The 24,575-nt window shown below is 39.8% G+C and overlaps 1 protein-coding gene across 1 annotated transcript; it reads right to left on the bottom strand.

Annotated features, from left to right (window-relative positions):
- Positions 1-1,798: 1,798 nt before the first annotated feature.
- selenon (selenoprotein N) lies at positions 1,799-22,845 on the bottom strand. Its single transcript, XM_088354113.1, has 12 exons — positions 22,514-22,845; positions 20,416-20,533; positions 20,212-20,342; positions 17,244-17,456; positions 14,895-15,019; positions 14,017-14,154; positions 13,856-13,937; positions 10,044-10,232; positions 9,879-9,984; positions 5,323-5,435; positions 2,528-2,629; positions 1,799-2,459 (listed from the first exon to the last, which is right to left on the bottom strand). The coding sequence occupies exons 1-12, from the start codon at positions 22,685-22,687 to the stop codon at positions 2,286-2,288; spliced, it is 1,665 nt and encodes a 554-aa protein (XP_088210239.1). The 5' UTR covers positions 22,688-22,845; the 3' UTR covers positions 1,799-2,285.
- Positions 22,846-24,575: the final 1,730 nt, after the last annotated feature.

Genomic DNA, 24,575 nt, shown 5'->3' with positions numbered 1-24,575 from the left:
AAACCAGTGAAAGCTGTCGGGCCCTGCTGTTGAGAGTGTGTTGTGTCACCTTGATCCGAGTGACATGGCCGTTTTTTGTGTCCCGTTTCATCTGGAGGGACGAAAGCATAACCAACTTCGGTGCCGAGGTGCCTAATTTGTTTGGGTTTTGGGCATTTGGGTTGGCCATGGTCCAAAAGGGTTTGTGTGTGTTTTTTTGCTATTTTTTTCCCTTTTTATTTTCTTTGTTATTGTATGTGTTTGTCTTGCTGTCGGTCACCCCTCTTGAGGGATATGACCAGGGTAGATAGATAGATGGATAGAAAACTTGAAAAATAGTCCCAAAATAAGGCAAAATCACTTTTATTGCAGAACCAATACACTGGACCATAAATATAACAATTCTTTGGTGTAAAACATCTTTAAGACGGATTAAATATCGAAAAAAATCAATACATACAATACCCAACCTCTTTTTTTGTACAAATTTTCAAAATATTCTACCTGTTTCTCTAAATCAGCTCCCGAATACATGCTTAATATTCTGAGGACGGAGCGCGGCAGAGCAGTGATTAGTTATAGGATCAAACCTTCCTGTTGTCATGATTACTAATGGACGCTGGTTGGCTGCTTACCTCTTTTTAAACCCCCATCTTCCTGTCACCCGTTGTCGGTCCGTCTGCGAACCTCAGCCCACGCTAGGCAAGCCCTTTCGACCCTGACTTTATCTTGTTCTGATTCCCGGCACCGACTCCTTTTCTGAACTCGATTACGTTTTTGCTCCACCGTCCCGGCCATCGACCTGTTTTTTTCCTCGGTCACAGCTTTCGCTCGCCACGGAAGTGCTACTTCCGCGTTCCAAGCGATCGTGGTTGCAAGCCTTTTTCTCCCTCTAAATAAAGCTGAGAAACACGAACACAAGTGGGTCCTGCATACCTGTCAACCTGTACGTTTTTGCCGTACAAAGTACGTTTATAATGCATTTTAAGACGTGTACGAAGTACAACAAAATCCGTACGGAAAAACGCAAATTTGTCAATTATGGGTACTATCCGGTAAACACCGACTATCACGAAACGACAAATCAATCAAGTCTAACGAGTTCGCCGCAGTAGCCTCTATCTCGGTGCTACTGTGTGCATGCGTCTGCCGCCTGGGGATTTCCCATCATGCATCATTCCGAAAAAAAAATATGGTGTAAGATTATTTTGTAAGGGAAAATACGACAGTTTGTACGGAGCCGTGGAGGTTGACAGGTATGGTCCTGTCCAGGGTTGGGTAGGGTTACTTTAACTTGATTACTTTCAATGACTTTTGGATTACTCCAATACCAAATATGCTAATAAAAGACAAAAGAAACTAAATAGGAATCAAATGACTCAATTTTGTGCAGGCTTGGGGAGTAACGGAACAGCAAAAATGATGTTGGCAAGCTGTTTGGATTTATTTTCATTTTGTTTCTGTCGCATTTTGTGTATGTTTTGCCGGAGATCAAAGAGCTCAAAGCCAGGAGAGAAAGCTTACCACGTGTTGTGAGTCATCATTTTATTCATATTTAGTTTCTTTTGTCTTATATTAGCATATTTGGTATTGGAGTAATCCAAAAGTAATTCAAAGTAATCCAGTTAAAGTAACTACCCAACCCTGGTCTTGTCTCTGTTTCTGGTCTCTGACACCTGTGTGGAGTTTGCATGTTCTCCCCATGCTTGTATGGGTTTCCTCCGGGCCACATTCCTAAAACATGCATGTCTGGTTAATTGGCTGGTCCAAATTGTCCCTAGGGTGTGAATGAACGAGTGAGTTGTCTGTCTCTGTGTCCCCTGCCCACTGCCCGAAGATAACTGGGATGGACTCCAGCTCCCCCGCGACCCTACTGAGGATAAGCAATGCAGATAATGGATGGATGGATATTCTGAGGACTTGCTTTTCGAGTCAGGAACGTTTCATCAGCGACGACCATCAGGTCCTTCCCCGCCCCAGAGGAGCTTTAAGGCAGCACCGTCAAAAACTGCTGAATAGCGCCCTGATCCAAAAAACACCCCATTTTGGGCCAAGAGTGGTCTGATCCACAACTTGGGTTCTTTGACACCAGAAATGGAATATGAGAAGATCACTAAAACTGGAAAAAGTCGTTGGACGGTCTTCTAAAGCCGACCCAAATCTCTTAACTGGATGAGTTGAAGGTCCAGTTGACATTTTGAATTATAAAGACCTCATAGTAGAACATTAATAACACCCAACCTGTGGAGAAACCTTCTCACTCCCCTGTTCCTCAGGAAGAATTCCACCATCCACCAATACAGGTTCTACTGATACCGCTTAGCCCTCTCCAAACCCTCCTTCAGGAACCTGATATAAGTGGACGAAGAGGGGTCTTCAAAACCGCCGGAGAACCCGTAAGGGGTTTCTTCCTTCTTCTCGCCGTCTTCAGGCTTCATGGCGGTCTGGTCCAGGAAGGAGTTTGCGTTGATGTGATGGACCTAAAGATGAGAGTAGTTTAGTCGCAGGTGTACGTGCCTCGTTCTTACTCGCTTCTACGATTATTTACGATGGTTCCGTTGGGCAAGGCGAGCATCATCTCCACAGGGAAGTTGTAGTTGTCCAGGTGAAGGCGGGCCTTTTCGCTCAGGGCGGGGTTTTGCTCTTCAGCCTGGAGCCGAGGTATACGATTGGTCAGATTAAGGTCGGATTCAATTATCAGTACTTTTTTATTTCATTTATCAAGTTGAGTTCCATTCTCAGGAGAGGTGAGTCATCTTATGAATGCATGACACCGAGCTAAACCACCAAAAGTGGACGGTGACCGCAGAGGACGTGTGATTGAAGCTTTAATTTCCGTCTCCGGATGGTGAAAACCGCATCGGTACAATACAATACATTGGGACAATGCCGATCTAGTTGTTTATATATCAGACAACCCCTTTTGATAACTTCGGGGATTGCCTAGTTTATTCCTCTATATTGGGGGTGTCAAACAGGCGGACTGCGAGCCAGATCAGGCCCACTAAGGGATTGAAACCGGCCCGCGAGACAACGCTCAGAGAAGCGCAAGAAAAAAATGAGCTGCAGGTTAAAATGTCCACTTGATGTTGGCAAAGCCAGGTGCCTCTCATGAAGAAGCTGCCCTTGTATTTCTTTCTCTTTTCCTCCTGTTTTCTGTCACTCTGTGTCTCTCTCTTTCCTCCCTTTTCTCTCACTCTTTCTCTCCACTCTATCTCTCTTTTTCTCTTTCTTTGTTCTTCCTTGTCTCTTTCTCTCTGTGTGTCTTTTTACCTTAATTTGCTCTCTCTTCCTCTTTCCTTTTCTCTCCCCATTCTTTCTCTCCCTTGCTTTCCACTTCTCTCTCCTTGTCTTTTCTCTCCTTCTATTTCTCTTTGGATTTCTTTCTCTTTCTTTCCTCCTCTCTCACTATTTCTCTTTTTGTCTCTTTTGTTTCTCACTTCTTATCTCTCTCTCCTTCTCGTTTCTCTCCTTCTATTTCTCTTTGGATTGATTTCTCTTTCTTTCCCCCTCTCTCACTATTTCTCTTTTTATCTCTTGTTTCTCACTTCTCTCTCTGACCTTCTCTTTTCTCTCCTTCTAATTCTCTTTGGATTTCTTTCTCTTTCTTTCCCCCTCTCTCACTATTTCTCTTTTTATCTCTTTTGTTTCTCACTTCTACTCACTCTCCTTTTCCCTTTCTCACTGTCTTAGCCAAACCCTCTCTACTTTTCTCTCCCTCTCTTTTTCTTATTTCTTTCTGTCTTTCTTTCTTTCTCTCTAATCTACTAGTCCGGCCCCCAAGAGATCAAATCATTTCGCTCTACTTTTCAACTTAAAGCTCAAATAAACACAAACTTACATCTGTCTTTCGCCTTGTGTTACATTTTAAAAACAATATCTTATTTATTGAAGAAAAACACACTCTCCGCGGAGCTTCGTTGGCTACTTTAACTGAACCTTGCACTCGTTATTGGTTGATCTACACGATACAGTGACCACTAGTGGTGATATAATACACGCTGTCCCTTTAATGCTTAATCGGCTGCCATTTTAATAGAATCCAATCATGTATTCTCTACTGGTTCTGTGTTTGCCCATGCTCAACTTGTGTAAACTAATTCAACCGGTCACATTTGCAGTGCATTATCGCCATCTACTGTTAAGGAGTGTATTGACCAGTGTTCCCTCTAAGCTGCGCACGTGCGCAATTGCGCACTGCTCGCACATTCTCAGCGCACAAGAAAATCTAGCCAGCGCACAAAAATGAGGGCTCAAAATTACTCATTAAGAAGCGACTTAGGTCAAAGTTACAGTGCATGAAGGTCAAAATACACGGGTTCCCCTGACGTTGTGTCCTAAATGCGGTATTTTGAAGTCGAGTCGAAGGAGAACGAAGTTGAGTAGAGTTAGTAGAGTTTGTCGAGAACCGGCTTCTTCGGCTCGGCTCACTAAAAGGAATCGGCTCTTCTGGGTCCTAAACGGCTCTTCAGGTTGTTTTGGCTACTTAAATCCCAACATGACCAAATATTATGTAAAATTATACACAAAATGACTTAAAGGAAGGGGGGAATAGAACAAAAAAGAAAAAAATACGAAAATGAAAAAGTAGTGAAAAGCTGAGAAAAAAAGAAACAAAAGAAAAAAAAAAGGAAAAATTTAAAAAAAAGCCAGAAAAAAAGAAAAAAAAGAAATGTAGGAAAAAGTAAATAGAGAACAAAAAGAAAAAAGTAACAGCTCGGAAAAAATAAACACAATGAGATTTTTTTAAAAGATTTTTTTAAAAAGTAGAAAAAAAAAACACGGAAAAAAGAAAAAGTTTGTGTTGCATTCAAAAATGTGACTAAGTACAGTTCTGTATCTTGCAACCGACTAAATAAGCCCCCAAAAATGTTAATATTATGCGACAAAATATATCAGGAAATAAAAAGAAATGGATATCTTGTGAAAGAAACGACGTTTGTAGGCCGTACAACCTTTGCAATAGTACATGAGTCAATTCATTCAAAAGAGAAAAATCCTTTTGCATTGCCGGAAACTCAGCAAAATGTAACTTGATGTCAAGTTTTGGACATATTTGATTATGATTTAATTGCCACACTTGGGATTATGGTTGCTCACTGTTGTTTCAAGAGTTGCTCACCGACTTTGTGTGAACGCTCAGACCCGTAAGGAAAATGACAGGGAACATTGGCAATATTGCGCCACCCCACCTTTGGATCAGGATCCACCAGTTGAGAAACACACATTTATATATGTCATTATATTTTGACTCTTTTCATTTGGCAGGCCGGATTGAAAAACCTGATGGTCCGCACGAGGCCCACGGACTGTAGTTTTCCCACCAGCTTCATATTTTCTCACCTTGATATTTTCCAGTTCTTTGACGAGAGACCAGCTGCTCACAAAGCTCTGGTTGAGCAAAGCCAGAACGGGCGAACTTTCCAGGACCGTTTCCCGGAGAGTCCGCCCCGAACCTGCAGAACACATAATCGATTTATGACACTTGCGATTTTTCAGAGCGCTAAAGTCAAGAATACAAAGTTTTGTCCATCTTACGTATAAACTGCAATTACTGTAAATTGCACGCCTTTAGTGGTTTCCATTGAAAGGTTATGGGCAATAAAATCATCTCATCACAATATTGTATAATTATTATTATGAGCTATAATTTTGGGAAAATACATGACATCATGGCCACAGAGTACCGTTTAATTTCCCTTCCTCGTTCATGGGAAGTATTTTTACTCGTTTTCTGTCATAGAAGATTACACAGTAATCCCCCGGGGAAACTCACGATGTCACGGTGTGGAATATGATGTTTTTTTCATTTAAGATGCCTGTCAACATCATATACGATGCTGGTTTGCTATTGCTTTGTGTCACGGCATCATGAAAATGCCTATATGCTGTTTGCTGAACTAATTCCCACGATGTCTTTCCCTTAAATCAGAGGTGTCAAACTGGTTTTAGCTGGGGGCCACAACTGCTATAAAAAAATCTCACGGGGGCCGGACTAGTAAGTTTAAGAGAAAGAGAGAGGGAGAAAAAGAGAGGGATGGAAAGAGAGAGCGATAAACAGACAGGGAGAACAATGGAGACAGAGTAAAAGCGAGAGAAAAAGAGAGAGCAGAATAGAGATATGAATGGAGAAGAAGGGGGAAATGAATATAGAGAGAAAAAGAAAGTGAAAAAAGAGAAAGATAAAAAGAATAAGAAAAGTGAAACGACAGAAAAAAAAACAGTCAGCAGGAGAAAAAGAGACAAAGTGAGGCGAGAGAGAGAGAGAGAGAGAGAGGTCAAAAAAAGGGAACGAAAGAGGGTGAGAAAGAAAGAGAAAAATAGAAAGAAAGAGAATTAGAGAGTAAATTAGAGAGAGAAAATAGAAAGAGAGCAAGCCAGAGAAAAAAGAAAGCTAAAGAGTGAGAGAGAAACAGAGAAAATAGAAAAAAAAAGAGAGAGAGAGTGTGAAAAGGAGAAAGAAAAAGAGGGAGGAATAAATAAAAAAGAAGTGAGTCAGAGAGAAATGGAGAAATACTACCACAATTGTTTTGCAAGTGTTAACTGGCTTTGGTGACATCCGGTGGAAATATTTCAAACTACAGCTCATTTTCCTCTTGCGCTTCTCTCACTGTTGTCTTGCGGGCCTGATTTAAACCATTGGTGGGCCTGATCTGGCCTGCAGGCCACCTGTTTGACACCTGTGCCTTAAATCAGTTCCAAATCTTGAGATTTGTAATGACTTTGCGAGTCGGCAATACAGTACTGTATTTTCTGTATTGTATTTATTCTGTATGGGCCCCAAGACTTGCAGTGATGCTAGAGGGGGAAGCAAAATCATGATAACCATGGAAATGAGGCTTGTGATTATCAAGAAGTACTAAGTTTGTGGCATTTGTACGTATGAAGCACCTCATTTGTCTCAAATATGCTTCTCTGCTAGGGATCAACGTCGTATAAAACGTGAGTCTGCTTTTCGTTTTTGTCATGTTATAGTGAAAATAGAGATATGCACTTTGCTAAATTACCTCCCCTAATGCCTTTCTCTTCATTCAGTTCAAAATCTGGTCTCCTTTCTAAGGACTTTACAATACTGTATTCTAATATACCCTCTTTATTAGCTGTGGGTCCCAAAGCTTACAGTGATGTTAAAGGGAGGCGCAAAAACCTGATAACTATGGAAACAACGCTTGTGATTATCAAGAAGTACGAAGAAAGCCACTTTGTGGCGTTTGCTCGTATGAAGCACCTCATTTGTCTCAAGGGTACCTCTCTATTCGGGATCAACGTCATATTAAACTTAAGTCTGCTTTTGGTTTGCGTCATTTCATCATGAAAATACAGATATGCCGTTTGCTAAAGTACCTCCCATAATGCCTTTCTCTTCATTCAGTTCAAAATCTGGTCTGCTTTCTGAGGACTTTACAATACTGTATTTTCTTTATTGTATTTATTCTGTATGGGCCCCAAGACTTGCAGTGATGCTAGAGGGAGAAGCCAAAACATGATAACAATGGAAAAAAAGCTTGTGAGTATCAAGAAGTACTAAGTTTGGGGCATTTGTATCAAGCACCTCATTTGTCTCAAATATGCTTCTCTGCTAGGGATCAACGTCGTATAAAACGTGAGTCTGCTTTTCGTTTTTGTCATGTTATAGTGAAAATACAGATGTGCAATTTGCTAAATTACCTCCCATAATGCCTTTTACTTCATTCAGTTCAAAATCTTGTCTCCTTTCTAAGGACTTTACAATACTGTTATTTAATATACCCTCTTTATTAGCTGTGGGGGTCCCAAAGCTTACAGTGATGGTAAAAGGAGGCGCAAAAACCTGATAACTATAGAAACAAAGCTTGTGGTTATCAAGAAGTACAAAGAATAGCATATGAAGCACCTCGTATGTCTCTAAGATGCCTCTCTGCTATGGATCAGAGTCATATAAAACGCAAGTCTGCTATTGGTCTTCGTCATGTCTTAATGAAAATACTGATATGCCATTGGCTGAACTACCTCCCATAATGCCTTCTCTTCGTTTAGTTCAAAATCTGGTGCGCTTAATAAGGACTTTCCAATACTTTATTTTAATATACCCTCTTTATTATTTTGGGTCCCAAAGCTTACAGTGATGGTAAATGGAGGCACAAAAACATGATAACGATAGAAACGAAGCTTGTGATTATAAAGAAATAAGAAGAAGGCAAATTTGGGATCTTGGTGTATATGATGAGTTACATCTCGAAGATCCCTGTCTGATTCATTCATTTGTGTGCCCAAAAATGTATAACATTTAAACTTTGCATGAGTACGTAAAGAATTTGCAATACGGTATTTTAGTGCTGAATTTATTGATAGTGATGCCAAAGGGAGAAGCAAGTCATAGTAACTATGGAAAACCCGCCATACAACAATTTCACTTTGCGACCCCCACCTTAGAACGTATTCATGTCATATCCTGGGGGTCTACCCTATACGTTGAATGTACATTTTACTGTACACCTTTTCCAAATTCAAGCACTTTTTAAGCACTTTCAAGCCCAATTTTCCAATTTTTCCAGTACCATTTAAAGATTATTTTTATTATTTTTAGATCATGAGTAAATCGCAAATATATTTGTGGATCTCAAAATTGTTTTGAAAATAATCTCTCCCCAAATAGGACCCGGGTAAAAATGACAGTAATATATAGCTTTCATGTTCAGTTGCAGGAAGTTATTCCCATTACAAGTTACCACTAGGAGACGCTACCTCTTTTTTTACATGGCCCTTAATGAACGTCCATAATTTTCCTAATGCTAGTCATGCTAACTTAATTTTCTTCGTTGAACGCGTGTTCTTTCGAGTCAGACTTTGGAGAAACCTGGCAAGGTTTTCAAGCACGTTTCAAGCAATTTTCCTAAAAAAACACAGCATTATAATTCAAGCATTTCCCGGATTTCAAGCACCCGTACGAACTATGCATACCAAGGCTAGCTGCAGGGTTTGGTAGGGTTACTTTAACTGGATTACTTTCAATGACTTTTGGATGACTCCAATACCAAATATGCAAATAAAAGACAAAAGAAACTAAATATGAATAAAATGATGACTCACAACACGTGGTAAGCTTTCTCTCCTGGCTTTGATCTCTTTGATCTCCGGCAAAACGAACATAAAATGCGACAGAAACAAAATGAAAATAAATCCAACATCATTTTTGCCGTTCCATGTATTCCGTTACTCCCCAAGCCTGCACAAAATTTAGTCATTTTATTTAAATTTAGTTTTTTCTCTGTTCCTATATCTTCTTGGCTCATACCTCACTGTGAATGTGTAAAACTGGAGTGTCATGCCCAATTTCGTTGTCACAATATGTTAACCCATTTTGTAACAATGACAATAAAGGTATATTCTATTCTATTCTATTTTGTCTTTTATTAACATATTTGGTATTGGAGTAATCCAAAAGTCATTGAAAGTAATCCAGTTAAAGTAACTTTACCCAACCCTGGCTAGCTGTTATTGAATTTCAACGTTTTAATCTATCGAGTGGCAGCACGGCGGCGCAGTGGTTAGCGCTTGTGCGGCACAGTTCATGTCATGGGAACCTGTCGTGGGTTCAAATCCAGCTCCAGACTTTCTGTGCGGAGTTTGTATGTTCTCCCCGTGCTTGCGTGGGTTTCCTCCGGGCACTCCGGTTTCCTCCCACGTTCCAAAAACATGCATTTCAGGTGAATTGGCCGGTCCAAATTGTCCCTAGGTGTGAATGAACGAATGAGTTGTCTGTCCCCGTGTGCCCTGTGATTGGCTGGCAACCAGTTCAGGGTGTCCCCTGCCCACTGCCCGAAGATGGCTGGGATGGGCTCCAGCCCCCCCGCGACCCTAATGAGGATAAGCGGTACGGCTAATGAGATGAGATGAGATGAATCCATGGAGTGACTCACCTCAGCAGGACTGGTCGTCCAGCGCTCCCCAAAGCAGAATGGAGTGAACTAGCTTTTTCTCAGCCTGGGCTCGCTCGAAGGCTTCCGGGAAAGGCAGGTAGGGAACCTGTGGAGCGCAGCGGTGAAGCAGCATGTGGCGCATTACGACTATGTGGTCACGTTTACCTTCTTGAAGGGGTAGAAGGTGACCTCCAAGCGGCGAACGGCTTCTTTCCGATCGATTTCTGAACTCCATTCGATGTTCTCGAAGACGAACTGGATCGGTTCGCCGTCTGCGCTTCGACTGTCGATGACGTTGCCGTCCTCGTCCGTGATTATAGACGGAATGGACGGTCCGGTTGACTTTAACTCCAGCTGTGAAACACAAAGGTGAAAACTTTTACTTAACAAAAACATACAAATGATGGAGTACCAAGTACAGAGCCCTGCGGAACGCCACATCTCATCTCATCTCATCTCATTAGCCGTACCGCTTATCCTCAGTAGGGTCGCGGGGGGGCTGGAGCCCATCCCAGCAATCATCGGGCAGTGGGCAGGGGACACCCTGAACTGGTTGCCAGCCAATCGCAGGGCACACAGGGACAGACAACTCATTCGCTCATTCACACCTAGGGACAATTTGGACCGGCCAATTCACCTGAAATGCATGTCTTTGGAATGTGGGAGGAAACCGGAGTGCCCGGAGGAAACCCACGCAAGCACGGGGAGAACATACAAACTCCGCACAGAAAGTCTGGAGCTGGATTTGAACCCACGACAGGTTCCCATGACATGAACTGTGCCGCACAAGCGCTAACCACTGCGCCGCCGTGCTGCCCTGGAACGCCACATGTAACACTAAAAGGCTAAGAGTTCATAGTCTGTACAGCTCTTTAAAACGTGTTGCATTTAAGGGCTAAAAAAATAAACATGACTGTAAAACACGAAATTTGTCGACTGAAAACTAGACTCACTAGCTTTTAAGCTAGGAAACTTGCATCTCCTTTGACAAAAACTTACAGTGGAACCTCGGTTTTCGAACGCCTCTCAGTTCGAACAAATCGTTTCTCGACCAAAAATTTCGAGAAATTCTTGCTTCGCTTTTCGTTCAAAAAATCGGAGTTCGAACGCCGGTACGCTAGGGGGCGATGCTGAGCGGCGTACGGGTGTAGATTGCCCCCACCCCCTCGTGAAGAACTGTTGTCACGTGACCGCGCACTCCTTTTTGCTTTCGTTTTTAATATCGGTGAACGGAGTGTTTTAACCCCTAATTATGTTTCGGAAGAAGGTCGGTGCAAGCAGCAAAGTTGCTACAGGTGAAAAAAGAAGAGTAGTGCGTACAACTATTGCATTTAAGAAAGAAATAATAGCAAAATATGAAGATGTGCGAGTTTCCCTTCTTTCGAGGGAATAGAGCGTGGCTTCTGCAGACCACCACAAAGGTAAGAAATCTTATTCATAATTCTTTTCTTCATCCTTTAACCGCTCACCACTTGTTGTGGAGACCCGGGTGCTTAATGACGTGTAAACGACCTGATTTTTTTATTTTTACACGTTCATGTTAGCGTAATCTTTCGTACGGAAGATTACGCTAACACGAACGTACGATTAGCCTGGGTTAGCTTCATGTTTACTTTCGTGGTAAACGTTCAGGGTGTTGGAACGGATTAAAACGATTTTACATTACTTTTAATGGGAAAACCGATTTTCGGTGATCGACCAAATCGGTTTTCGAACAGCGTTCTGGAACGGATTATGGTCGAGAACCGAGGTTCCACTGTATTCTTTTCTACGCCAAAAGCTAGCAAAGCGCTCTTCAGCGCTTAAAAGTGTTTACATCTTTATTGCCTGGAACTAGTGTCGTTTTCCTTCTTTGAGAAAACAAGCATCATTTTCTTTCTTGTTAAAAACTAGCATCATCTTTTTATACCTGAATAAACGCATCCCCAATTGATTTTAACTCCAGGTGTGAGTGTCATCTGCATAGCAATGGAAACTAATATTATACTTGTGAATAATTTCACCTCACAGAAGCATATAAATGATGAAATGAAGAGGATCAAGTACCTAGCCCTGAGGAACGCCACAGGTAACACTATAAGGCTCATAGTTCATAGTCTGTACAGCTCTTAGAGACTTGTTGTGATTAAGGGCTAAACAAGTAAACATGACTTGACTGTAAAACACAAAATGTGTTAAGTGAAAACTAGCGTTGCTATTGTTTTAGCTAGGAGCCTGTGTCTCCTTTGATAAAAATCATTCTCTTGTATGCAAAAAACTAGCAGAGCGTTCTTCAACACCTAAAATCTTTTTTGACTGGGACTACTGTCGTATTTCGTTTGTCGATAAAACTAGCATGATCTAAACTCGTTGTTATTTTCGACAGAAAACTAGTGTTGTCAATTTCCCGAAAAAGCCAATATTGTCTCCTACTCCATGAAAATTTAGCATTATGTTCTAATATGCCAAAAACTAGCCTCTTCTTCTACGCTTAAAGCTAGCATTCCTGTCTTTGGTGATAGCATAATCTTTATTTTTATCAAAAAACTAGCTTCTTCTTCAATGGCGTTGTCCTGTGCAAAATCCTAGCATTGTTATCTCAAACGGCAAAAAACTAGCGAAGCTAACATCTACTCCAAAAAACAGTGTCGTCTTAACCGAAAACTAGCATCGTGTAAGTTTTTCGCTGATAACTATCATCGTCTTAAAGACTGCTTTCTTCTTCTATGCTTTAATACCCGCACAACATTCTTTTACGCTGGAAACCAAACTCATAGTTATTTTCGACAGAAAACTAGCATTATCAATTTCCCGAAAATACAACATTGTTGCCCACTCCATGAAAAACTAGCATTGTCTTCTTCTATGCCAAAAATATGCCCAAAACTAGCCTCTTCTTCTACGCTTGAAGCTAAAAGACTGCTTTCTTCTTCTATGCTTTAATACCCGCACAACATTCTATTATGCTGGAAAATAAACTCATCGTTATTTTCGACAGAAAACTAGCATTGTCAATTTCCCGAAAATACAACATTGTCGCCCACTCCATGAAAAACTAGCATTGTCTTCTTCTATGCCAAAAACTAGCCTCTTCTTCTACGCTGAAAGCTAGCATTCCTGTCTTAGGTGATAGCATAATCTTTATTTTTATCAAAAAACTAGCTTCTTCTTCAATGGCGTTGTTCTGTACAAAATCCTAGCATCGTTGTCTCATACGGCAAAAAACTAGCATAGCTAACAACTACTCTAAAAATCAGCGTCGTCTTAGTATTTAACCGAAAACTAGCATCGTGTACGTTTTTCGCCGATAACTATCATCGTCTTAAAGACTTGTTTCTTCTTCTATGCTTTAATACCCGCACAACATTCTTTTACGCTGGAAACTAAACTCGTTGTTATTTTCGACAGAAAACTAGCATTGTCAATTTCCCGACAAAGCCAATATTGTCTCCTACTCCATTAAGGCCGAGTCATACCTAAGACTTATAACATTGGTAAAAATGGCGGCGCCCTCTGTTGGCTGCGGCTGCATCGGCTCGCTACAACGGGTCAGGTGTATCGACATTTCGTTCTGTGTACATTGTTACAAAGAATGACAATACAAAGGAAATTATTATTATTATTATTATTATTATTATTAAAATTTAGCATTATGTTCTAATATGTCCAAAACTAGCCTCTTCTTCTACGCTTAAAGCTAGCATTCCTGTCTTCGGTGATAGCATAATCTTTATTTTTATCAAAAAACTAGCTTCTTCTTCAATGGCGTTGTTCTGTACAAAATCCTAGCATCGTTATCTCAAACGGAAGCTAACATCTACTCTAAAAATCATTGTCATCTTGGTTTTTAACCAAAAACTAGCATCGTGTAACTAGCTTCTTCTTCATTACTGAAAACTAGCGTTATCCTAGCCACATGTGCCTGTTGTATGTACTAATTCTCCATTCTTTTTTCAAGTTTAGAGCAATTTATACTCGAGAGACTGAAAACGGGATACCTTTGGTAAGTACCCGATGTCGACCTCCATGTTGCTGCTCTCGCTAGCACCATAGAGCCACTCCATGTCCACGTTGAGAGACCTTTGACCATCGAAATAAAGCGTAATTTGTCTTAGTTTTCTTCGTTTTTGTTGTATCTCGTAAAAGTTTCTTTTTTTACCTGTCATTGGGAACGTAAAGTTGAAAATGGCGTACGTGGGACGCGTCTTTCGAAAGAACAATGTTGCCGGCGAATTGGCCGGGAGTGAACCAGAAAGGAAAATTTGGCATGTCGTTGAGCTGGAACTCGGCATGAATCCTGTTTGGGATGAACAAAATCCAATGTTAATAATTCTGGCATAAATAGGGTACGATCATTTTCGGGCTGATATTTACCGATAAAATGTCATGATTATCGGCCTGACAGACAAAAACTAGCAGCTTCTTCTGAGGTAAAACCTAGCTTCTATATGTATTACTTTGAAGTACAAAGTATTATTATTATTTATTGCATGTTTGCTTGTGGGGAATAGGAAGTAATTTCATCTGTGCTGTGTGTTGTAGATATTTGACAATAAGTAGAAAGTTAAATTTAGGGACCACCTGTTTGTTTGCTACTTTGTTCCTTGAATTTATTATTATTGATTGCATGTTTGCATGTGGGGAATAGGAAGTAATTTAATCTGTGCTGTGTGTTGTACATATTTGACAATAAGTAGAACGTTGAATTTAGGGCCCACCTGTTTGTTTGCTACTTTGTTCCTTGAATTTTTAATTTCTGGTTTTGGTCATTGTTTCTGGTTTGGACGTTGTCAGGTTTGATTTTGTTTGGACCTGTCATTTGTTTTGTGCCCCATTTTTTGTTTGTTACTTTGTTTCTGGTTTTGTTCATAAATACCATTCTTAATTTGAGCAACCTCAACTACGTATGCCTTCCTGCACTTGGGTCCATCCTGCAAAACTCAAAAATAGGGATTGGTAGGAAAAATCTGTTGTAGTGTATCCCTGATAACTAACAATCTTTTAAACTACAAATTCTTAGAATCTGTTTTTCCACACCTGAAAACAATGTCGTAATAGAAGTCATTCCTGGCACGTAGGCAAGCCACGGCGCCCTGGGGCCCAAAACGCGATTTAACGAAGGGTCGGGGATGAAACATGGAGAGCAGGGAGTGGACGAGGACCTGCAAACGAGAAAAATGTTCCATTTTTTTTCCTCGGAGGTAACCGAAAGAATAGATTGGTGCCACTGCTTCGAGACAAATGAAATATTCAGAAAAAGACAACGCGATTATATTTTGACAAACTGAGAAGGGGGGAATCAAAAAACAGAATATAATTCCCGACCAGAAACAAAAATATTCTGACAGATTAAAACGAAATCAATGAAGAAAAAAAATCTATAAAAAAGAAAAAGCTACATTTCAAATCTCAAGAAAACCAAAAAAAAAAGAAAAGCAAAGAGAAAACAATTAAGAAAAAAACTGAGAAATGTTTTCTGAAAAATATGAAAAAAAATCTAAAACACATACAAAATATTCTGAAAAACAGTCCAAAAAATATTTTGACAAGGTAAGAATTAAAACCTAAACAAATGTAACATTATTTGTAAAAAACGAATACAAAAATTCCCAGGATTGAGGATAAAATATTCAGAAAAAAAGGGAACACGATTATACTTCAATCAACTGAGGGGGGAAAAAGGAACAGAAAATAATTCACAAACAGAAAAAAAATGTTCCAAAAGAGATTTTAAAAAAACTATTCAAAGAAGAAAAAAAAATCTAAAAAAAAAAACAAAACAGAGAAAATAAATTCCCTAAATCCAGAAAAAACAAAACACAAAAACAAAAATATTTTTGGGACAAACTGAGAAAACAATTGAGAAAAAAACAAACATTTTCTGAAAAATAAGAAAAAAAAATCAAAAACACATAAAAAATATTCAGAAAACATTCCAAAAAATATTTTGACGAAGTAAAAATTCAATCCTAAACAAACGTAACATTATTTGTAAAAACAGATTAAAGAAAATTCCCAGGATTGAGGATAAAATAGTTAGAAAAAGAGAAAAAAATACACTGACAGCTCGGAAGAACAGAGAAAATTATTCTAAAATATAGAAAAAAATCCTAAACAGAAACAAAATATTCAGAAAAACTGCAAAATAAATTCCAAAAAAAGAGCAATTTTTTTCTGAAAAAAAAACAGGAAATTAAAACAAGGTAAAAACTGGAAAAGAAACGATGACAAAACAGAGAAAAAACTAAAAAAGAAAATCATATTTAATACCTAGAAAATAATTCTAAAATACAGAAAAATCCCAAAAACAAAAAACAAATATTCCAACCAACAGGAAATAAATTGAAAATTGTATTCCTAAAAACTGGAGAAAAACAATTCTGACAAACAGGAAAAAAAAACGAATTCCAAAATAAAACTAAATATATTAATTAGAACAGAAAATAATACAATTTCAATAAAATTGGTTTTATGTTTTCCAAACGAATGTAACATGTTACACGTTACTACTAATTAATAATGGGAATTAATTTTGCATTTGGTGAACTAATAATAAGAACTTAAAACCGAAGTGCATAACAGTTAATCAAAATAATCAGATTTATTCTTCCTTTTGGACCATCATTTCTCAAAAAGATCACAATTTCAGTTCAGGAAAGGATTAGCGACATTTCGCTGAATTTTATCGGCATTAGCAATTTGCGGCGAGCCATGGCCTTCACCCAAGTGGTTGACGTGAGTGGCTGGAGAAGAAAACAGTGGAAAAAAAAGTGTAGGGTTTTTTTGGGGGATATATGAGCCACGTATTGAAAATATAAATTCGGACCAAGATCAAATCAGACTTTGTGTCATGATTACCGATATGCTTCACCTGTGCCCGCTCCTTTGGCACCAACTGCCTTGGATTCTGATTGGCTCTCTGTCCTTCGTTATACCCCTGTTGTCAGTCCGTCTGCGAACCTCAGTTAACACTAGGCAAGCCTTTTTCGACCCTGACTCCCACCTGTTTTTGCTCCTGTCTGTCCCCCGGCTCCGACCTCTTTTTGTCTCCTCTCCTGCCTTACGACTCGCTTCCGACCCTGACCACGTTTTTGCTCTCCTGTCTCGGCTACTGGCCCGTTTTTCCGTCCCCGACACCGCCATTGCTCGCCACGGAAGATCTGCTTCCACGTTCAGAGCGACATGCTTCCCGCGACTAGCGAACACCGGATCGTGGGCAGAGCCCTTCCTCTTTCCTTTAATAAAACTGGTCAGAAACATAACGCAATTGGGTCCTGTTTCCGTTCTGGTCCTGACACTTTGATCTCCAACCCTGGACCCGTTAAAAGTTTAAAAGATGAGGTACCACTATATTTTTAAACCATTTTTTTATAAAAAAAAAAATACCTCTTTTCCCTTTGGTGTTGGAGGGTGGTATCGATTGTTGGACAGGAACCCGGTGAAAATGTCGAGCTCGCCGGGGATCACCCACCACGTGTCTCCGACTTCCCGTTTGTTATCCGGTGGTAGGAAAATTCGGAACTGGCTAGCAAAAAAAGAAGACGAAGGCACGGCTGGACCCTTCCACGAACGCAGACCGCTCAGGCAGCTGTGAGAAACCTAAAAAAAAAAAAAAACAGGCTGCAGTTACACTCCCGACCAGACGAGGCAGTAGTGAGTTTGTTATTCTTTCAGTTTATCAACTTTATTTCGCTAAATTACGCTTATAAAAGGTGCAAAATTTGCGGTTGACACTGAACAGAAAACGAAACACTTAAGAAAACAGATTAAAAACATAAATCAAATACTTATTTTGACCTTTCTTACTAAAATAGTACAATATAACGTACACCTAACAGACAAGCATTACTAGATGCAGAGCTGCCAACGATGAAAACAAGATTTCAGAATGGATGGAAAGAATTTTCAGATTTAGATCTGTTCTCAAAGTTGCGTTCAAGAGAAAGCAAACGTTTACAATATTGATAATAAGAAATTTTGCCCCACTCTTCTTTGCAAAATTGTTACAATTTTGCCATATTGGAGGGTTTTCTAGCTCGTTTAAGGTCACATATCAGCGTCTCAGTTTGATTAAGACCTGGACTTGGACTTGGCCACTCCAGGACCTTCTATATCTTTGTTTTTTGAGCCAATCAGAAGTGGACTTGCTGGTGTGTTTCGGATCGTTGTCTTGCTGCATGATCCAAGAGCCTTTAAGTTTGAGGGCACAAACTGACAGCCAGATGTTGTACTTCAGAATCTTCTGGTAAACACCAAAATTAATCATCCCGTTAACCACAGCAAGTTGTCCTGGTCCTGAGGCAGCAAAGCAGCCCCACACCACCATACTCCCACCACCATGCTTCACAACATGCCAACATCATGTTCTTTTGGTCAAATGCTGTGCCATTTTTACGCCAGATGTAACGAGTTGCAAACCTTCCAAAAAGTTCAATTTTTACTCATCAGTCCACAGAATGTTTCTCCAAAACTTTTGAGGATAATCAAGATGCTTTTTTGGTAAATGTCAGATCACTCTTCCTCTTCTTTTGTGACAGCGGTGGTTTTTGCCAGGTAATTCTCGCATGGACACTATTTTCGCTAGTGTCTTTCTAATCGTGAAGTCACGAACACCTTAACTTAACTCAGGACGAGGACAACCTACTGTGGTTGAGGGAATAACGAATTCTGGTGTTTACAAAAAAATCCTGAAGGAGAACGTCGGGCCATCAGTTTGTGCCTTCAAACTTAAAGTCTTGGATCATGCAGGAGGAACAAGATCTGAAACACACCAGCAAGTTTCTGGAGTGGGCAAATCAAAGTTCGGATTTAAATCCAATTGAGATGCTGTGGTGTGACTTTAAACGGGCAGTTAGTGTTAAAAAAAAACTCCAATATGGCAGAATTGAAACAATTTTGCAAAGAAGAGTGGGCCAAAATACCACCACAGCTTTGTAAAAGACTTATTAACAATTATTGTAAACGTTTGATTTCTGTTATCACTGCCAAAGGTGGTCCAACTCGCTATTAGGTTCAGGCGGTTATTATTTTTAATAAAGGCCCGGATAGGTTTTGATTTTTGTGGTCTTTAATAAATGGAATCAACATTTCAAAACACATAAAAAAACACAGAAATCAGGAAGGGGGCAAATACTTTTTCACAGTACTGAATATCTTGTAATAGTTCAGAGATGTAAAGTTGATGTCACGGTTGCCATGGCACCCAACTGGCCCCGCCCATCGACACCAGCTGAAACTCGTTGACAGATTGCTCCCTGTCACTACTTAAACGCTGTCCCGTGAGTCGCCTTTTGTCGGAGCGTCTGCGAAACTCTGTTTTGACACGTCACGCCCTGTGAATCTCCGTTTTTTCCCCTGTGTTTTTGCTTCTGTTTTGCTCTCGCCACGATCTGTTTGATTTTGACCACTTACGCGTTCCGAGCAATCTACTCCCCGCGACCAACGATCTCTGGATCGAGTATGCGCTCCTTTCTCTTCTCCCCAATAAGCTGTGAGTAACGTTACGCGAGTGGGTTCTGCTTCCTGTTTCCTGTCCTGGACCTGACAGTTGATACACTTTTTGTGGACCTATTGACACATGGTCTCAATCAGGGTTGGGTAGGGTTACTTTAACTGGATTACTTTCAATGACTTTTGGATTACTCCAATACCAAATATGCTAATAAAAGACAAAAGAAACTAAATATGAATAAAATGACTTAATTTTGTGCAGGCTCGGGGAGTAACAGAATACATGGAACGGCAAAAATGATGTTGGCAAGCCGTTTGGATTTATTTTCATTTTGTTTCAGTCGCATTTTATGTTCGTTTTGCCGGAGATCAAAGAGATCAAAGCCAGGAGAGAAAGCTTACCACGTGTTGTGAGTCATCATTTTATTTATGTTTAGTTTATTTTGTCTTTTATTAGCATATTGGGTATTGGAGTAATCCAAAAGTAATTAAAAGTAATCAAGTTAAAGTAACCCTACCAAACTCTGGTCTCAATGCATTGTATTGTACTTTTGCGATTTTCACCATCCATAGAAGGGAATTAAAGCTTCAATCACACGTCCCCCCTGTGGTTGCGGTCCTTTTTTTGGTGGTTTAGCCCGGAGTCATACTGATGACACTGTAATAGCGACTACCGTAAATTCCGGATAATAAGCTGCTACTTTTTTTCCCAAACGTTCAACCTTGCGGTTTTCCTCCCGAAATGTGGTGGGTGCGGCTTAAAATCAGGTGCGGCTAATATACAGGTGCGGCTTGTGTATGTACAAAATCGGTTTTCCTCCCGAAATGTGGTGGGTGCGGCTTATAGTCAGGTGCGCTCTATAGTCCGGAATTTACGGTAGTAATTCTGTCCGTTTGGTCCTACCCCAAGGAACCCGTCTTTGCTTTTAGTCATGGAATCCATCAGCATAGGCTCCATTTTGGCCTCCAGAGTTAGAGTCTCCCCATCTTGGTCTTCTATCACCTCATCTTCAACGCCCCCTGGTGGTGAAACCCCTGAGGGAGGGGGAAAAAAAAGGGAAATTCATTTTTTTTCCATCGCCAACATTATTATTACCGACTGAGTTACCTGTTAATTTCTCCACAACAGGTTTAAACTCTTCCGGACTGAGGTAGAGATCATGGTCGGTGTCTAGAGAAGAGAAGAGGAAAAGGCCCTCGGGTCCTAGAGTTTGTAAGCTCTCCTCCTAAGAAGAACGAAAGGGGGAAGAGGAATTCATATTCATTTGTTATGCTGGATTGATTTCATTGTCAATATTGTGATAGAATGGGGTCATTACTGCTAGAACTAAATAGAAAGAGAGGGAAATGTATCCTGAGGAGACAAATTCTTTGCGTATTTCTGGTCATGTTTACTGTGGGATACACAATGAGTGGCAGCGGGGGGGTCTAATTAAAACCAAACATTGACTTTTAGCAGTGGCTTGAAAAAAAAAAACAAGCCACACTTGAAAAAACACAATGGACGGAACGAACAGCAGATTAAACAGGTTCGCTTTTTCATTTTAATGTAAAGTAGACCCGAAAAAAACCCATCGAGAAATGATTTTCCGCGCCAGAAAACCAATAAAATTCATCCGAGGTGGAGTTACGTCTCTAAGATGCCTCTCTGCTATTGGTTTACTCCACGGGATCATGAAAATGAGGATATGCTTTGGGCTGAACTACTTCCCACAATGCCTTTCTCTTCAACCAATTCGAAATCTTGTGTACTTTGTTAAGACTGTATTTTTTGTGCTGTATTTATTCGCTACGGGTCCAAAGGTCTGCAGGGATGCCAAAGGAAGAAGCAAAAACATGATAACCATGATAAAGAGCTAGATATTATCGAGATATATGAAGAAGGCCAACAAATCACTCCCTTGCAAACTTGCACGGTGGCTCTCTAGAGATTTTACTGAAATGGAAAAAGATTGGTGACTTAAATTAAATATTTTATATATGTAAAGAGAGAGAGAGAGAGAGAGAGAGAGAGAGAGAGAGAGAGAGAGAGAGAGAGAGAGAGAGAGAGGTTGAGGGAAAGAGAGACAGAGATAGAAAGACAAGTGGAGGAAAAGAAAGGGGGACAGAGAGAGAGAAAAGTTGAGGGAAAGAGACAGAGAGAAAAAGAGAAGTGGAGGAAAAGAGACAGAGAGATAAAGAGAAAGAGAGAGAGAGAGAGAGGTTGAGGGAAAGAGACAGAGAGAAAGAGAAGTGGAGGAAAAGAGACAGAGAGAGAGAGAGAAAGAGAAAGAGAAAGAGAGAGAGAGATAGGTTGAGGGAAAGAGAGACAGAGAGAGAAAGACAAGTGGAGGAAAAGAAAGGGGTACAGAGAGAGAGAAAAGTTGGGGGAAAGAGCTAGAGAGAGAAAGAGAAGTGGAGGAAAAGAGAGAGAGAGAGAGACAGAAACAGAGAGAGAGAGAGAGAGAGAAGGATAGGAATAGATATATATATAGCGTGTGTGCTTACGTGATGGCTTTCTTTAGAATAAGTATAGCATATTAAATGGCTAACTTTGATTTATGAATCACCTTTTATTTTCATCTAAGTAGTTTGTTTTAAGTCTTTTATTTTTTTGCAGAACATAATTCAAAGGTTTGGGTTACCGACCCTGTTGTAACCAATCGACAATCAGGACTATTAGTAAAAATAAGGAAGCAAATAAAGGTATAAAATCATCTACAGATAGAAAAATCTTCGCAAGTGCAAGTTTTCCCATTAGTTTCACTTGTAATTTGCGGTCGCCATCTCCTCCCCACTTTGCATCCACCCGCTACTCCACTAGACCAGCACAAGTCATATCACACCAAATGTAAATAAAATGTATCAGTATGTTTAATTACAATATCAAGTAATCATTGTACACATATGTTACACATAAGTAGTAATTACCATAAAGTAATTTGATGTTTTAATGTATTTATTTGGGGTACCGTGGGATTTGTTACTTTGGTATCCCTCGTTATACGGACAATTTCAGTTTGCGATCATCACTTCAGAACGAATTTATGTCGTTTCCAGGGGGTATACCGTATTATGAGAAAGATTAGCTACATTACGACTCAGAAATATCAGTTATAACTCAAAATAAACAGGCATTACATCTATCTGCCTGTTATAACATAGTAATTACACTCTCATTGCAATCCACTATTTAAAACATCTTTAGCAATATAATTTCATTTTACCTGTCGCTTCAGAAAATGCTTTTCTTGGTAGTACTTGATCCCCCAACCTAGAAGAGGAACGGCAAGAACCAGGACCAGGGTGGAAATCCTAAACCTGGAGACCGAAGATTGCGGTCCACCGTGGCTGGGAAAGCTCTCCTTTTTACGGGTCTCTTTATGCACGTCTGCCGCCATCACTCCCTAACACAACAGCATGGCAAGAAGGATAATATTGCAAAGAAATCCTAGAATCAAAGACGTTTTTGTGAAAACTTTAGAGGAGGAGAAAAAAAGGAGGTCTTATCTGCGGGATGAAGTTCTCAGACGACCGCTAGCTATTTAGCCGCACGTCCCTTGAGGATTTGTCAAGTATGTCAAGTAGGAGTTGAAAATCCCGGAAGTTTGAAAATATATTACACAGTAAAGTGTAATAAACACAATATTTTTGTAACCGATTAGTGCGAAAGGCTATTAGTTAAATATGAATTCCTAAGATAACTTACTGTGTTAATGCTATATTGTTATTATGTTATTACCAGGTTGCAAAAGTGGTTAAGGGATCCAACCAACTAACCAGCCCATTATCAGAAGTGAGGTTAAATGGGAATTGTTAACCATTTAAACATAATGATAAATTTCCTAGAAAATCACAAAGACTCAACACCAGTAGGCTAATTTCAAAACCAGTCCGCGGGTTTCTAAAGTGTTCTCAGTGGTCACCCGATACATCTATTTTATTTTATTTTGAAACAGCATTTCCGGATATGTGATCGAACTACTTTTGACTGATTTTTCCAGAAGTTTGGCATTTCAAAGGCTTTAAAAATGTCGGGTCTTGTCTGATTTCAGTGTTTTCTTTTTCTTTTCCTCTCAGGAAACTCAGATAAACAACTTAAATTACATGCCACCCTTCCGTTAGATGATAATCTAAAGTTAGATGAGAATATAAAGCTTTTTTGTGGAGATTACAATAGTCTTCATTAAATCTAATCACATTTAAATAAATTGCCTCCTAAAGTGCTATATAAGAACATCCGGTGTACGATGAGATGATATTTTCCAAAAAACAATGTCCTCCAGACGAGGCAGAGAGCAGCCAATGTTTTCTTGGCTCTATTTAGTTGATGCTCAGAAAGAAGATATATTTGGATCCTCAAAAATTAAAAGCTTCATATAAGCCTAATAACGAAGGCAACACATACTGTATTTATGTATAGTATAAGGATTTATAATCATCGGAAATGTTAAGAAAGTGTGTGTCAAGTTTGTCCTCCCGGAGAAACATCTAATTTTCCGTTATCATATATTTTCGAAAAAGTGCCAGTGAGCCAATAGGGAGCGTCAAAAAGCCGCATGCTAAGATTGAATCAACAAAAAAAGATCCGAGATTCAAAATAACTTAAAAAAATGAAATTTTTTACTTGTGTTTTATGCAACAGACAAATCTTTATGTGATGGTAGTATACAAAATCATGCAAGAACTTGCTCCCTCATATCTCTCAGATTTAATTTCCCCCCTATGTTCCAGTCTGGAGCCTTCACTCTGAAAATGATCCCAAGAGCCAAGAAGAAATCCACAGGTTCGAGATTGTCTCCATTCGGGCCCCGGTGCTGTGAAATGGTCTTCCCCCTGAGATTCAATCTGCAACCTCGGTGGAAATGTTTAAATCTAAGCTTAAAACACACTTCTGTTCCATAGCATATGAATAACCTATATTTTATGTTGACAATATCAGGGGATGGTGTAATAAGTCTGTAATAATAGTTTGCAATAGTCTTTGATCTGTGCAGCCCTTTGAGACTCTTAGGCATCACAAATACACATGACTTGACATGAGGTCCCTTCTCAAGGTTTCATTGACCTCATGTTGAGGTTTTTGAGTTTTCCTTGCCCTCATGCAGGTTTTAGATCAGGGGATGGTGTCATAATAGTCTGCAATTGGCAATAATCTGTGATGCCCTTTGAGACTCTTTGTGATTAAGGCCGTCACAAATAAACATGACTTGACTTTTTTCGAATGTACAGTAATCCCTCGGTTATCGCGGTTAATGGGGACCAAAACCACCGACGAGAAGTGAAAAT

The sequence above is a fragment of the Urocampus carinirostris genome, chromosome 15, assembly GCF_059441175.1.
Source record: "Urocampus carinirostris isolate Australia breed hairy pipefish chromosome 15, RoL_Ucar_1.0, whole genome shotgun sequence".
NCBI classification, from domain to species: domain Eukaryota; kingdom Metazoa; phylum Chordata; class Actinopteri; order Syngnathiformes; family Syngnathidae; genus Urocampus; species Urocampus carinirostris.
This window is presented reverse-complemented; position numbering and strand designations above follow the sequence as displayed.